Source organism: Lichenostomus cassidix, chromosome 5, assembly GCF_008360975.1.
Source record: "Lichenostomus cassidix isolate B80296 chromosome 5, HeHo_3.0, whole genome shotgun sequence".
NCBI classification, from domain to species: domain Eukaryota; kingdom Metazoa; phylum Chordata; class Aves; order Passeriformes; family Meliphagidae; genus Lichenostomus; species Lichenostomus cassidix.
This window is the reverse complement of record NC_139486.1, coordinates 10,698,793-10,715,036: the sequence shown is the minus strand read 5'-3', so window position 1 is coordinate 10,715,036 and position 16,244 is coordinate 10,698,793. Positions and strand designations below refer to the sequence as shown.

At 37.2% G+C, this 16,244-nt stretch overlaps 1 protein-coding gene across 2 annotated transcripts in view; it reads left to right on the top strand.

Annotated features, from left to right (window-relative positions):
* Positions 1-16,244, top strand: part of PPP2R5C (protein phosphatase 2 regulatory subunit B'gamma) — a 77,590-nt gene that overhangs the window by 1,604 nt on the left and 59,742 nt on the right. The window contains exons 2-3 of one of the 2 annotated variants that reach the window (XM_085061354.1): positions 88-153; positions 15,483-15,642. In XM_085061354.1, coding sequence (XP_084917480.1) covers positions 88-153; positions 15,483-15,642 — 226 coding nt within the window. Of the gene's footprint in view, positions 1-87; positions 154-15,482; positions 15,643-16,244 lie in introns of those variants that run through there. The other variant, XM_085061355.1, reaches the window with a different exon arrangement.

The following is a 16,244-nucleotide window of genomic DNA, read 5'->3' as shown; positions in this document are numbered from 1 at the left end:
TGTGTCTAAAAAAGCCTGATTCTTTGACTTGAAAATGTATCTAGATGTCCTTTTTAAAAAAACTGAGACCGCATACTTTTTTTTAAGGAACCTGCAAAATCAGTTAAGAGTGGAAAAAGTGGCAAAGATGGACAAGACAACCAAGAACATGAGGTAAATATTACTAAAAAACATAGTATTTTTCACACTAATTTGTAGTAACTTCTAAAAAGTGTTTTAAGTTTTTCTACATTGTAATTTTGACATGACAGGTGGTTTGGAGAGAAAATTATTGTGGAACTACTGCCCTGGTATTTGACAAGATAACAGACAATGCTTTTAAGGAAGTCAGTTTTATTTAGAGTAAATAAATATTTGCTTGCTACAGTCTTAAATACTCATCTGTTTCCTTTTTTGGTTATGAGATGTATAGCTGTCTTATTTTCTACTCTTATTGTGAGTTTTTGGGCTTCTCTTCTAGTTGCTCATTGTCATTTTTAGCATTCTCTGTAATTCCCAAAGGTCCCTTCTCTCAAACTGTCGATGTTGGCATGTCAGTAAAGTGTCAGTAGCCTGGTTTATTGTCAGGAGACCTTAGGCTTAATCAAAGGCTGCCAGCTGTTGTGTTCTGTGGTTTCTTTTTATAGGTATACGATGAAGTGTGCCATTTTTTACTAATTTTTCTGTTGTTGATGCTGATTTTTTTCTTTCTGCATTTCTATCTGTTTTGCCCACCAGCAAGGTACAGCAACTTGAAAGAGGTTGATTAAATCATTATTCATTCCCTTTCCCACATTAATCCAGAAACTCAGAATTAGTGGTTTTGTTTCATTCGGAAATCCACAGTTTGGGTGGATTTCCTGAAATTTTCCTTTAAAACGTTCATACTTGCTTGAATGTAAAGTGGTATACTGAAAAATTATATATTTCTGCCTCTAAACAACGTCTTGATACTGAAAGATAATGTTTGAGAACAAAATACTCACCCAGGTTTACTGTTTTTTCCTGCTCTGAAATGACTGTTAGGGATAGGTGGGTTGGATTATTATATGCACTTCAATGAGTTCTCATTTGTCTCTTGTGCAGAGCGATTCATACTACTGTCGTAAATTAGGAAGATCATTAAAACTTCTACATAATGTGTTAAAGTATTTTGGCAAATTCCCGTAAGAGTAATTGAGTTTTGATGGAGGGAACCTAGCTACCAGAAGGGATCTTAGCTACTAGGGAAGCTTGTAGAATGAAATGGGAAATGTATCAGTGTAGCTATCTATAGAGGTGTAAATAGCTGTACTTCATTGTGGTATGTACTGTCTTTACAGTATATTACTGTGATCTTAAAAAGAGCGCCACTTCTTGGTCATAATTTTAGTTCCTGTGCAGTTGTAAGGCTCGTCATTACCAGTATCTTTGCAGTACATCTGTTTACTTATTTTCTCTAGCTTCTGAATGACAAGTTTCTGAGACCAAGACTGATTTTTCTTGTGCCCTCTTGGTACTTCAGGATAGAGTGTAAAGCTCCCCTGCTTAATGAGTGAAGAGTTTTATATGCTAGCCAAAAATATGTATGTGGGTTTCTTTGTAATTTCTTTCTGTGTTTGCAGATCTAGAGTATTGGGTTTTAAAAATGAAATGTGAGAGAGATGAATCTCAATCAGAGAACATGTTTTAGTGTCCCTACACTGTTTCTTTTGTCCATCTGGGTAGAATTCTCAATGAAAAGTACAGTTCATTTGTCTATGATACTTGATCATATGTGAGCAAGGGCAGAGTGGGAAAGGACTGGGAATGTGACTGGCACATATAGTATGGTTGTCGTTCCCAGTGGGCATTATTTAGTCTGTACAATTTTGAACACCTCAGTGCTTGACTCATTATCTTAATTAATAGAGTAATTGCACACAAATAGTAATGTAGACTTTGCATTCTAACGTGGCTGGCTGTAATCATGCTGTATGTTAACTGTTTGTTTCTTGTATGAGCAGAAAGGAGGCTATTTGTTAACATAGCAACGATTGGTAAATACGGTAGTATTCTGGAGCCCACGGTTAATACATTTATATGTTTCCTTTCCCTTTAAAAAAGGTTGTCGTCATGTGTCTTTGTACATTTGTTTTAACATGGCTTTTTAAAAATCCTCTTCTAGACTATGAGTAGGTTTGGAAATATGCTGGTTCATTTCAGCTTTTTGTTTCTCAAAATGCATTTAATGCATATGCATTTAATGCAAATGAGTTTAATGCAAATGGAAGATTGTAAAGACTAGAAACCGTCTGCTGTTCAAAGAACAGAGACAACACAAGCCACAGCATCCCACAAATACTTTATTTATAGACACTTTTATAGCACTTAACTAAATTCATGATGCCTTGAACTTCTATAGATAAAAAAGCACAACAGATCTTAATATTTACAAAAATGAGCACGTGTTTTTCCTGTCTTGCAGTCAGGGAAATGATGTTTCAGTTGATGGAAGCTGTACAGCAAGTTTGAAAAGGAATTGAAATGATTCTTGGTATACCAGGTCCAGAATGCCCATGCTAAAAGGGGGAGAAAATTTCTTAAGCTGATGGTTATTGCATTAGCTGTGCCTTGATTACTCAGTGTAGTATTAAAAAAGCCTTGCTACATGTGAAGTAACATGGACCTCTGTTCTTATTTGCCATGTGGTCAGCTGCTGATGCTCAAGGAGAGAGATTCAGAAACAGAGTAAATGTAATGTATGGTCTTCTATCCTGGTATACTTTTCTTTAGGCCAGTATGTGGTTTAGAAGGTTGTTTACCTGAGAGTTTTGTGACATTGTTTTCAGATGATTAATTATGTAATTGACATTTTTATATTTATTTTTAAATATATATTTTATAGTTAGATATTTTTCCCCGAAAACCCTGTTTAATGTCCCCTAAAAATGGGAGGACTCCTGTTACTTTGATTGTCCTTCTCTGTTTCCATCTTCTGTTCTCCTTTTTGTGACAGAGGTACCAGAAAGGCATGGTCTGTATGCGGTGAGGGCACCTTGTCCTTCTGTATCCAATGCCATTACTGCAGTTTCCAGTTGTGCATGCTGTTTATGTATTGAACACCTAAGAAAAAAAGCTAATGTGATAGGGCTCCTGTTGAAGCTTAGCTTGTAACCTGCTAGTAAACGATAATCAATTAGTCTAAATAGTTGCCAGAACAGTTGAATCTATTATTTTAAGAATAATGTCTTATTTCAGCTGTTAGTCCAGCATATTAGTATCTTCAGATTGTGAACAAAAACTTAATCTGTGTATTGTTTTTCCTCTCTATGGGAGTAGTGTCTTTACTCTAGTAAATTCTTGGGTCCTTTGCTTAGCAGTGCCCAAAAACTATACTTGCACCAAAAAATAATAATGAAAATTAAATCCCCTAGGTGTGAGAATTGGCTATTCCAACTGTTGGTAACTTATGGACATATTCCATGTGATCTAACTGGCCTTTGAAGAAGTTGCTCATCTCGTGGATAAGCTTTGTTGTACAGTTTTGTTTTGTCACAGGGGTGTGGAGGTCTCCTTTTGAGTTAAGGCAGTAGTAATTTATGGACAGTTTAATTTTTTTTAGGCAAACGTGATTTGGTGATAGTTAATGACTGTTGAAAAACATTACCTTTTCCTGTCTCTAGAAAACCTAAAATAATTCAAGTGCAGTATTTTAGCAGTGGTTTTCAAATATGAGCACAGGGAAAGGAAGTTAAAACTTTAACGCTATATAGTCTTTATTTCTGACTTTCTTTCTTTTATAGGAGAGTATGTGCTTGCACTTTTCACCAGTCACTGGAATGGCCCAGGATAATTAATTCACTGCTGTGGTTCACCTGGGGGATGGAAGGGTCAGAAGTAGCTGGTAGCCTTTCATATAAGACAATAGTCTGATATCAAAGTGGGTGACTGGGAGTGATAACTTCTTCTAGGTCTAGCTGGACTGGCATTAAACTTTTAAATTTAAAATTGTATTAATTTTCAATCCAAATGCTGAGTAGTCTGTAGGAGGCAGAGACTATTTTTGTTGTTTGAGAAAGTATTGGCTTGGTGACTATCAGCAAATGAGAACAGAAATAACAACTCATTCTTCTGCCATGCAGAAAAGCAAATGGAAGACTGATGTGGTTTCGAGGAGCATGTGTGTGTTTGTGTATTATCTTGTTGTTTCTATGTGCTGCCCTGATTGGTTCTTTCTACTTTACGTGTATTTTGTTGTGGGGGTTTTTTTTCTTTTTAATATAGACAAATCAAAATGTAATAAAATGCAAATTGTATTGGCCATTTTTCTTGCTGTGGAAGAAATGGATTTATTGACAGCATGTGTTGCTGATGTTGGACTATAATCACCACTGAAACCAATTTAAAAAAGAATTTAAAATCTTTAAGTGCTGATCCATGCTTCTCTCCTGCCACTGCCTCACAGCCATCACTTTTCAGTAGGTTTGTTACTGGTAATGGCTTCCAGTGCAGAAATTTTGTAAGGCTTTGTTTTCAGAAGCTTCTCTTCCCTGCTTTTTGAAGATTTTTTAATTCAAAAGTTAATTTCTTAAGCTACTCAGCATAGTGGTAATACTTTTCAGTACATGGAATTGCTGACAAATTACAGAAATCTCTGCTTAATGAAAACAGCAGAAGTAAGGGTCTTCATCCCTCTGAAAGAACCTCAAGAGGTAAAAATCCAGTTTTCCATGATTACCTTTCCTACGTTAGCCAGCACATAGTGAGGAAAGACTGTCAGTGTTCTCACTACTGCTTTTGCAGATTTCTGATTATATGAACACATATGATTGTCACTTGCATTAAAAGTAAGAAATTACAAGAAGAATGGCGAGTAGAAGCAGTATTGATGGTTTTGCATGCCTTTTTGAGCTGAGATCGTATGTGGAAGTATTTTAATATTTAAAGAGAAGCAAGGAATAGACAAAAGCAATAAATCCAGCATTATTTTGTGTTAATAGGTTTCTGTGATCAGCAGCAGAAGCTATTTAGAAAGCTGACTATATATTTTCTATATCTGTTGCTTATTTTTCTCATGTTGACTGTTTGTGATTTTCATTATGGTGCTCTTTATCCTGAGAAACAAACATACCTGGTCTTGAAGATGGTGCATGGGGACTGTTACACAGTGTCCAGTTTGAGACTAGAATTTTCTACTTCAGAATTTTTTAGTTATATTTTAAAGTCTTGGCACAAGTGAGTACTAATTTGGTAGTTCATTTAGGCACCACAGCAGAGGAGGTTGTGGACTGGGGAGGGGAGAAAGTTCGGGGGTTGTTTTCTCCTCCTTGTTATGTTATAGGACCACTTGGAAATAATTTCTGGAAATACCTTCTTGTCACAGGTGCATCTGTCATTTAGGTCTTTTCCATTATTATTGTTCAGTTGTAGAATCACAGAATGGTTCAGGTTGGAAGGGACCTTAAAGACCATCTAGGTCCCAATCCCTCTGCCACGAGGGACACTTTCCACTAGATCAGGTTGCTCAGAACTCCATCCAGCCTGGCCTTGAACACTTCCAGGGATGGAGCATCCACAACTTCTCAGGGCAAAGTGTTCCAGTGCCTTACCACTCTCACAGTAAAGAATTTCTTCCTGATATTTAATCTAAACCTACTCTCAGTTTAAAGCCATTCCCCCTTGTCCTGTCCCTACATGCCCTTGTAAAAAGTTTCTGCATCTTTCCTGTAGGTGTCCTTCATGTACTGGGGGGCTGCAATTAGGTGACCCCAAAGCCTTTTCTTCTCTAGGCTGAACAAACCAAATCCTCTCAGCCTTTTTGCATAGCAGAGGTGCTCCATCTCTCTGATCACCTTGGTGTCCCTCCTCTGGACTGTCTCCAACAAGTTCATGTCCTTCCTGTGCTGAGGACCCCGCAGCTGGATGAAGTGCTCCAGGTGGATCTCACCAGAGGGGGCAGAGGGGCAGAATCCTCTCCCTGCCCTGCTGCCCACACTGCTCTGGATGCAGCCCAGGGCACATCCAGGTGGTTTCTGGGCTGCCAGTGCACCTTGCTGGGTCATGTCCAGCCTGGCATTCAGCAGCATCCCCTCTCCATTTGCTCATCCTCAGCCTGGATTCATACCACAGTTGCCTGGACCCTGGTGCAGCACCAAACCTCATGAAATTCACGTGGGCCCATTTTTCAAGCTTGTCCAGGTCCCTCTGGATGGCATCCCATCCTTTGGGTATGTCAGCCTCACAGCAGTTGGGCAGTTTCTGTTAACTCAGTAGCACTGCATTTTTGGATACATTGCATTCATCATCTTTGAAGTGTAAGATTGTTCTTTGCTTGTTCTTCCTAGAAGCTGGTGTCATTTACAAAGAGATACATTTAGCACAGACAGGTGTATTCATCACTTAACAACCTTAGCTGGGCCCTCGCTTTTCTCTTCAGTGTGTGCTCAGTAGCGTGCCCCAGCTGGACAGGCAGAATTGCCAGTGCTTTCATGAGTCAGTCCCATGCAGTGGTAGATAAAGGTGATCTTAAAATTGGTGGTCTTGCATTTAGAAGAAGAAATATATTATGTAATAAAATTGCACTTTCAAACAACTTGTCCTCTCAAGTTTGAACCATGGAAAGACTGTAAACAAGCAGTGCTAGATCTTTTATGTAGGTTTCTAAGGCTATTAGTTTAAGATTTTACTTCTTAAATTAGCAAAACAGGATTTTGAACCAAAACTGTGTATGAAGTTGAGACGGATTTTCTCTTGAATTAGTTATAACTGCTACAAAATAAAGTCTGTGGGCTTTGGAGTGGATTTGTTTGGTTTTAAATTGGTATGCCAACTTCTTTGTAAAATTCGTTGGAAAACTAATGTTTTATCATGGCTTGCAGTTCTGATTTTCTTTCCTAGAGAGATTATTTTAATGGGTTGATATAACCATTAAAAATACTTTAGTGTATATACTCTTAGTACTAGACGAGGAGCTATTTGCTGAATGGAGAGATGCTGTATGTGTTACTCTTAGAGCATCTATGCAACTTCTTGTTTAACTTCTGTAATTTTCTTATTTCCAATTTTTCCTGATGTCTTGGCTTTTTGCTTTGGGAAACTGGAATTTCCTTCTGTGTTCTAAGCAAAGGCACCTTAATGCTGAATATTGGAGGAATTACCTTAATGGCGTTTGTTATGTAACTGTAATATTATGCTCTCAAAACCAATGGAATTATTAAACTGTACCAAACACTTGTATACAAGTATTTTGTTACCTAAAATGGGATGCCTCTGAAAACAGGATCTTATGCTCTTCTACTTCTTACACAAGGCTGACAGCTGCTTGTGTAACATACGAGGTGTGAGAACTGTGTGTGGTTTGTTTCAGTACTTGCTATCCTCTGCTTCCTAACCATGTGTTTAAGCTCTCTGAATCCTTTCTAAACAGAAGCAGCACAGCAATGAAGGTAAAGGCTGTTCTAATCAAAAGGAGCTAAAGGACTTTCAGAAATGGATACCAGCATTTTGTAAACTGAAAACATCCTTTTCATCATGTTTCAAATTGCTTCTCTTAATTTTTTTCATAAGAATTAAGGCCTACCGCTCAGAGAATGCTCAGCTATACATTAACGCATCTGCAATACAGAATTATTACTGTAGTTATCTCTTAGAGAATACAAACAGTTAGAAAAAGCAGGTAGCTGTTGAATCTACCATATATTCACAGACTTTAAAAATGTGCCTTGTATGAATTTTTTCCCCCTCAGTTTCATTTGAAACCAGAATAAATTTGTAATTCTAGAAGTGGGATGGTAGGCCTTGGGGTTTTTTGTTTGTGTGTTGTTCCCTGCAACAGGCTTAGAAGGCCATTTACAAAAGCCAACCAAACAAAAACTAGGAAAAAAATCCTGGCCTATTCCTGAATATGCTTCTTAAAAGATGACTGCCAAATATTATAATTTGCTACACATTTATAGTGACTTTTATATACTTCTTCATCACTTCTCAATTTAGCAGTCTGAAATACTGACAAGTAAGTTTCTCCAGTGACATATGAAATAGAAGCATGATGAGAGCCAAAGATGAAATTATTTGGTGTAACAGTTCTGTAGAAGCAGTTAAGGTTATTATGCATAGAATCATAGAATGGTCTGGGTTGGAAGAGACCTGTAAGATCATATATCTCCAACCTACCTGCCATGGGCAGGGATACCTTCCACTAGACCAGGTTACTTTTCAACTCCCTCAAATAGCATCTAATACAAATACCAAAATTGGTGGGCAGGAGGCAAAGTAATAAAAATATTTCAGTATGTATGTGTGAAGTGAGAAGCTTCTATGAATAGATCAGGGAGCACAAAAATATAGACTTCAGTGGTAAAGCCACACATGCAGTAGCCTTAGCTCATCAGTGGCTGTATATAATTAAAATTTACAACACAGTATAGGAGTTGGTGCCTAAAGCGAATGAGTTAGTGTGTGATTTCCTTCAAATGTGGGAGCCTTACATACCTATGTGTGCATATGTGTATGTACATATGTATAGAGATATATATATAGATATCTATATATAAAGCACAAAGGTAGTTTTTGTTGTTTGGGTTTTTTTTGTTTTTTTTAAGTAAAAGGATATTTTAGGCTCATCAGAGAGAAATTATGAATGAAAATCAAGAACTAAAGTAATTTAAGCTAGGCCATCCTTCATCTAGATTCTTCATCCATGTATTTATATAAATGTTTTAAAATAATACTTAAGACATTAGCTGGTTTAATTTATTCAGCTAACCAGTGGTTGCAGATAACAATTTTTTTTTTCAAGGCCATTTTTCTACTTTGAAGTTTCATGATAGAACATACATTAGGAAACAAGTGTTGCTTTGCTGTTTTTGTGAAGTACCAGGTGCTCAGCAATGGTGGTGTTTCAGCAAATGCAAAGCGGCATGAATCTGCTTAAAGTCTGAGCCTGGGCACCCTCTCATCTTTGCCAGTGCTCTGCAACCTTGGGCTGCAGATCTGAGCTCTGACTGAAGGGAATCAAATATCAGCTTGTTCCTGGAGTAAACTAATTAAACCAAAATTAAGTTTACAAGAAGCAAATGGAAAACAAGTCTTATGCTACTGATATTTAATTGTGAATGTAAAATTATAGTGTATTAATGTCAAGGATGCAGCACACTGAGCTGAGACATCAGATTGGTTTGGTGTGTTGCAAGTCTGTTACACAGCTGTGATGATACAATTCTTCAGGAGATAAAATTTGAGCCCTGTGTATAAGCAGCTAACAGGAAATACGAGCAATGCTTTGTGTTGTGAAAAATAAACAGCAGCAAAAAGGCGGAAGAGCTTCAGCAAGCTGTAGACCAGACTTCTAAAGTGGTTTGTGACTGTAAAGTTTGTTGTGGGCACCCCTCCACTGCGAAGAGGACCAGATGGTCTTCACTGCTTGTAGGAAACATCTCAGGCACTGATGCAATTCAACAGACTCCATGCTGTCTCTGGCAAAACACTAATGGAGCTCCATAGTTAGACACTGAGAATAGCCAGCAGTAGCACTGCTGTATGTAAATGCAAAATCACGGCTGTTAAACAAGTACTACAACATAAATCTGTGAGTGCTGATTGCAATGTGCTAAAATATATAAACTTTGTCATCACTGTCCTGTTGAAAAGTTAATCTTTTGGCTTATCATTATATCACCATGCACGCTCAAAGCTTTAGGATGCAGCTTTTGCTCTGTTCAAAACATAGTAAGTTATGCTGAGACATACTGGATTACAGCAGTAATCTCAACTCCTGAGTGTCTTTAACAATAATAAGCTATTTGCTAGAAAGGCAGCTGCAAAGATCATTCTAGCAGCCAATCCAGGTATCATTCTGGCAAATGATTGTGTTGAGGAAAAGCAATAGATATCTAAATTGTGTCTGCATGAATCCACCCAAAGCCTTCAGCACCATAAGCTGCCTCTCCAGAGACTCCTTCATAAGTTGTCTGTCCAAACTGTCTGGTGATGGTAAAACTAGTGAACAGTAATGGCACAGTAGCAAGAATCTTCAACAAAGAACTTCAGAAACATCTGCTATCCAAAATGGTACCCAGCAAACATGTTGTTTCCCTGCTGTTTTTGACTGTGTTGCTTATGGATCAGAGTTCCCTTTTATGTGTGTGGCAGATTCCATATTGAGCTTTCTATAGTTTGTACTTATTCTCTGTGTATTGAAAATATTGATGTTAAAAATCATAGCTAGTTGCTCCGCAATAAACTCTTTGACAGTGATTGGGCACTACTTGCATGAACTAGAATTACTGCAGACTGTCTGGATAGCTCTGTCAGGTGTTATCTTTAATACCATTAATAACAAGAATTTATTCTGATGTCATGCTCTTGGAAGGCATGGTGAATTGCTGCATTAACAACACAGAATTGAAATCAATTGACAAATACTGTTCTGATAGTGTGTTGTCTTGAACAACTTGCCTTGGTCCCAGCTGCTGATGTAACATCACCAGCCCCCTTCCTGCAGGTATGGTGTGGATATATTTACTAGGTTGATGGCGGCTGGACCATATGCCAGATGCGATCTGTCCCTGTTCCCACCCCCAAAACAGTAAATGAAGGTCTGCAAAGGAGGGAGCTTTGTGGTAGTGTTCAAGATTCCTGGAGTGTTCAGAGATTTTCATGCTACTTTGACATTTGCTGCAGAGGGAAAAAAACTTCATGGAAGTCCCTTTAACTGCTCTCCACCCATTTTGACTCCTTGATCTTTGATTTCAGTTCTCATCTCAAGAGATTAAATTAAATTCAGCTTCTCAGCCTAATTACACTGATTATGTATTAAGCCTTAACCTGTTAGCAAAATTATTTTGGTTGCATACTGGGCCCTCATACAGTTTTGAAAATCAAGTTGTTAATGTCCCTTTCATGTTTTGTGATGATCTTTGTTTAGTTTCAGTAACCTGTATTTCAGTTTCATTGTAAGTATGTTTTAGATGTAATCCAGAATGCTTTCATAGCATTCTGAGGCTGCCTTGGCAAGAAACAAGCTCTTCTGGGTGCTGTAGATCAGACCTGTTAATCTTAATGAAAAATAAGTCCATGGAGGCTACTTACTATACCAAAAGAAAAAGAAGGAAGGTATTAGTTCCGCATTAAAATAAGCAATTTCCCTCTGTTTCAGATTCAGACTGATGATTCTTTTAAAGTGTTGTGTGCTTTTCACTCTGTATTTCACGGGGAACCTAATCATGTGTGAATTGGTATAGCGTTCACCTATCCAGATTTCCTAGTCCAAAATTTTTTCTTAAGGTTTTGCTACTGCCATAGTGGAATGGTGTGCACACTGATACAAACTTGAATTCAGTGGTGATACTTATCAGAAGGTAGAAATTTGCAGATTAGTGTTAGACTGGTCTGTGTCAAGAAACATTATACAGGGTGCTGCCCAGCACCTTGTTTCTTCAGGCAGAGAATCTCCATTTTCTTGTGTTTAGGAGATCTAATTTTTGTCACTAGTAAGCCATTCACTTTTTACAATATTTTAATGACAGATGCACCAAAGTGATTTTACTGTCGTTTTCAAATCCTCACCCTGCTCTTACCAGTTTATCTTAGAAAGCAGTATGCAAGCTTGCTGCATTGTTATACAGTTGACCCCACTCAAGGTTTGGCTTGGCTTTTGATTTTGTGGATGAAAAGTCTTTGTGTGCTTTGGTCCAATTCAGTTACTAGTGAGTGTGCTTTTAAAGGTAAGGTCAGACATAGTTCTTCTGGTTGCCCATGTTTGTCAAGGTGGCTTGAATGGCAGTTTTGGGAGAAAGGGAAGAATAGGGTCTTCTGAAAGACTTATTGATGTACATGGGAAGCAGCGTGGATCCTCCTTCCAGGCCCCACTGTGCTCTCTCTTATGTCTTAGATAGTTACCAAAAGTAAAAGCTGCATTATGGGATGCTTGATGATGATCAGTTTAATTTAAAAAGAAAAATTGGCTGTAACTGTAGGTGTGCTTGGTCTGCTCATGTCTTTCTTTCCCTGGTTGCAAACCTAGTATTGTGTTCTTATCGATACCTGCCTGCTGTAATGTTAGAGGGGTGAAAGATCCAACTTTGCTCAAAAGAGTGATGTTAAGATGAGGAATATACCACATCCTGTGGATTCCTCAAGAGTTGAAGGGATGCAAGGACTATCTACCTTGAGCAGTTGTGACTGGCAAGAAACCTTCTGTCATCCCTGCCTTTTACTCTCTTGAATTAATTTGAAGCTTAGTCAAGGGCACTGATGGAAATAAACTGTATAATTTCAATTGTTAAAATCAGAATTTAAAAGTTGGAATTTAAAAACGTTGAAATTTAAAAGTTAAATAACAATTTAGCTGATTGTCTTAATGCTCATTGAAGTATGTAAAGCTCTAGCTTTTCAGAAATAAATTGATCAGAAAACCTGAGGGTTGTATTTTAATCATGATTCGAAGAAACACATTCTCAATCTGACATTTTTCAGAGCAGTTTTTGTACATTTTTAGATGTTTATCAGCACTTTTGGAATTGAATGCGTCTGTCTATATAAACATTTGGGTAGGAGGGAGCTGTTTGCAAGAACAAAGGGAAGACTAGGTAGTTCTTATTCTAGGCATAGGAAGAGAATTGATAATAAAAGTACCTGTAGTTTGACTGTTCTGTTGTCACATACACTGAATTGTTCACTGATGTAGCAGAATGTCCATCACTTACTCTTGGGAGTTGTGGTGTCTGTAGCAGTTTGGTTTGTTACTGGGAGGAAGACACTGAACTTGGTGCTTCAATCTGAACTAAGAAGCATTGTACTTTCATACAAAGTGTGTTACCTTGAAATCTTTATCAGATGAATAGACAGAATTGTTAGAGTGAATTTGTTTGCCTTTTTTTTAGAGGTGTGGGTAAAATTGCTGAGCTTTGTGGTTTCAGTTGACTTAACTCACTTTCTCCAGGTGCCCTTTTATCCAATGTTCTCTGCAAGCTCTGGAGGCCAGCGCTCTCGTCGTAGCACCATAGTGCCACTTGCAGAGGTCATTGGGTACAGCTGCGTGGCATTGAAATAATAAGGACTTAGAAACTATTTTGGCAGCTTTCTGGTATGTGCTGGCTGACTGAAGCATGACTGAAAAGCAGGGGTGATCATGCTTGATGGTAGGAAGGAGGAGGAAATCTGTTGGATAAATGGTCCAGTGATTCAGGGCTAGAATTACTCTGGAGTCATCACTTCTAGATGGGAAGTTGCCATAGCAACAAAAAATGCTTTCTTTCAACATTTCTAATTGGAAATGTTACCCATCCTCTTAAAAAAAACACTTTTGGCTAATTTTAGAATTTTTCTGCAATTTAGAACACTTGCTTCCTTAGGTGTGTGCTGCCTTAGGGTACTGTAGTGTGTGTATGTGTGCAGGCACATGAGAGCACCTGTTAATTTGAAAGGGAGAATTTGTTTGGGAATAGAGGAAACAGGAAAACGGCTTTTCCTGTTCCAAGTAATGAAAAAATACAGGTGGCAGTGGAAAGCAGCCAGTTCAGAAAAACACCATTAGGCTGAAGAACAATATTGAAAGTACGGAACCTTGTGCAGTAATAATGTTTATAATGCTTCTTAATTAACATTTATTGCTTAATACATGGTAAGTCATTGCTTCCTAATTCTTAGTGCTGTTTTTCTTTTAGCTTAGTCTATTGATATTTTTATTTGTAATGCTTTTTAAAATTTCAATTAGTGGATAGAAATTACCTTGCAGATCACTTATATTTCAGCATAAACATTTTTAAGCATTTAGTGTTTGGGATTAAAAAGTGAAACAGTCTGAAAAATGCAATGTAACAGGTATTACTTGTACATAAATGCTTTCAACTTGCTGTTGTATTCTGTTTTTACTGGAACAAGTTCTAGAATGCTTTTGGTAACTGAGACTTCTAATATTCATAGTACTGTCCCGCTTATTTGTACTATAAGGCTGTAAGAGGTTTTGCTTTTATAGTAATAAATTTGAAAAATGGTCATCTTAAATGTGTTTAATGAAAACTAAATGTTGCTTTCAATCATCTTTGATATATTAAGTACTGTGTGTATAACGTAATACAATTGTTAATCTATTCTTGAAGCATATATTCTTTCCCACTTACTCTACTAGAGCAAAATTTGAATGAAATTACTGTCTTGGAGACTCAAAAGGTAGATATTTATATGTGGTAACGTTTCCATGCACATTAAATGTATACACTGCAAGACTATGCAAATTGTTTATGAATAAGCTTTTCTGGAAATACTTTCTAGAACATGAAGAAAATTGGTTTCTCTTGTTTTAGCAATATCTCTATGAAAATGCCACTGATGTTATTTCATGCAGGAATGAAGCTGCTTTCATACCTATTATACTTTTAAAAAATCTAAGTTAAACTGCCAAAGTACCAGTGTTACAACTTGATTTCCATCATGAATCCCATTCCCATCTGATTTTTTCCCTATTTCTTATCTTGTGTGCACTTTCTGAGAAGAATATGGACTTTACTGTAAGGAAAATGTGCCAAGGTATATTTTAAGATGTGTGTGCTTCTAGTTTGCAAATTTGAGAGATTTCTACAGTGTATTAAGGGCCTGCAGAATTAATTACAATATTGCAGCAAGAGGTCCTTGTCAGCTGTTTCTATATTTTTAGTGTAGATCACTCCTAGATGTTTTATGATTCTTGTAATGAATGTCATGAAATTATTTATATTTTAAAGTTAACTATTGCCTCCTTTAAACCTGCTTTTCCTCCTTCAAAAAAAAAAGATAGGAATGAGAAAGGCAGCACCACAAGTTCTGACAGGCTCTTGTTAATGATGCATTTTATTCAGCTTGAGAGAGAGCACTGTCAAGTGTAGTCAGGGAAATAACAGCAAGCTGGAAACCTGTAGTGGGAACCATTTTTTGGGTTTATATTATAAACTTCATACAGAGGTACAGTGACAATTTGATAAGGATTATTACAGTAAAAGCAACTTGCTTTGAGTAGGCAGTAAACCACTACAAATACAAATTTTAATGTATGTTTTAGAAGCTGTTAAAGCTACTACAATAGTAAGACTCATTCCTTTAACTTTATATCAAAGCCTGACTGCCCTGGCCAAGCTTAAGACTCTCACTGCAAGGCACAGGACAAATAGGCAGTGAAAGGTTCACCTGCTGTAAATATACAAATGTCTGTGATCCCTTTGAAGATGAACTTAAATACCTTGGAGACCTGGACGACTCAGATGGGGAAAGGTGAGAGTAGCTGAGGAACTACAGTATTTGATAGTTTCTTTTCAGTTGTCTGTTAATTTCAAATAAATGGGCATGTACCAAGGCAGTCTATTCCCATCTGTGTGAGGGCTATGATACAGAAATGAATGCAGAAAAGATGAGCAGAACAATAGGTAGCAATACATTCAGAGGATGATGGGTACAATAGTTTAATTAAAAGCATATGCATTTTCAGTTAGTTCTGTGACTAAAATGGCTTCTTAGAAGATTTTCTCTCTAAGTTCAGCTGCAATTAACTGCTATAATTTCTTTTTGAACAGGTGTCAAACAAAAAATCAAATAGCACTCCTCCCCCAGCACAACTATCTAAAATCAAAGTACCAGCACCACAGACAGTAGTGAAGAAGGAAAAGCGTCAGAGTTCTTCAAGGTTTAATGTTAGCAATAACAGGGAGCTTCAAAAACTGCCAGCTTTAAAAGGTATGTCTTTTCAAAGTAAAATTACTTTTATGGGGAAATTTGGGCATGAGACTGAAAAGAATCTCAGGTATCATACTTCTAATATTTGGACAGCATACATAATATATTGAGTATGCACATATGCAAACTGCAGATACTTGCACTGGATGTCTTTTTTCTTTTGTTTTATCTGTATTTGAGGACATCCAGTATGTTACCTTCTTGGCAATAACTATAGGCAATATCTGTGTGACAGCATATTCGCTCAATTTGCATAAAAGCAGAATATTTGGGCTCTCTTTATAAAATATTATGCATCTGTCCTCAGTGCAGTGTGCTCAAACCTTGCTTTGTTTGTACTAAAATTTCTCTTGACATTGTTAGAAGACCTGGTCTGTCACTGTTTATGGGTCTGTTTTTCCTGAGCATGGGTCAAGCAGAGTGGTGTCTTTTTAGTCCATATGAATTTTTCTTTTGTTGATTTTAAGGTTTCCTATCTCTTAGAATTATATTTACTGCCATCTGTGGCAAAAAGATGATGATAATTGATGCATCTTCCCTTACTAATCCAGCTTTTATCGTCTTTATTTGCTCTGAAGGCTTATTTAGGGGAACCAAAAAAA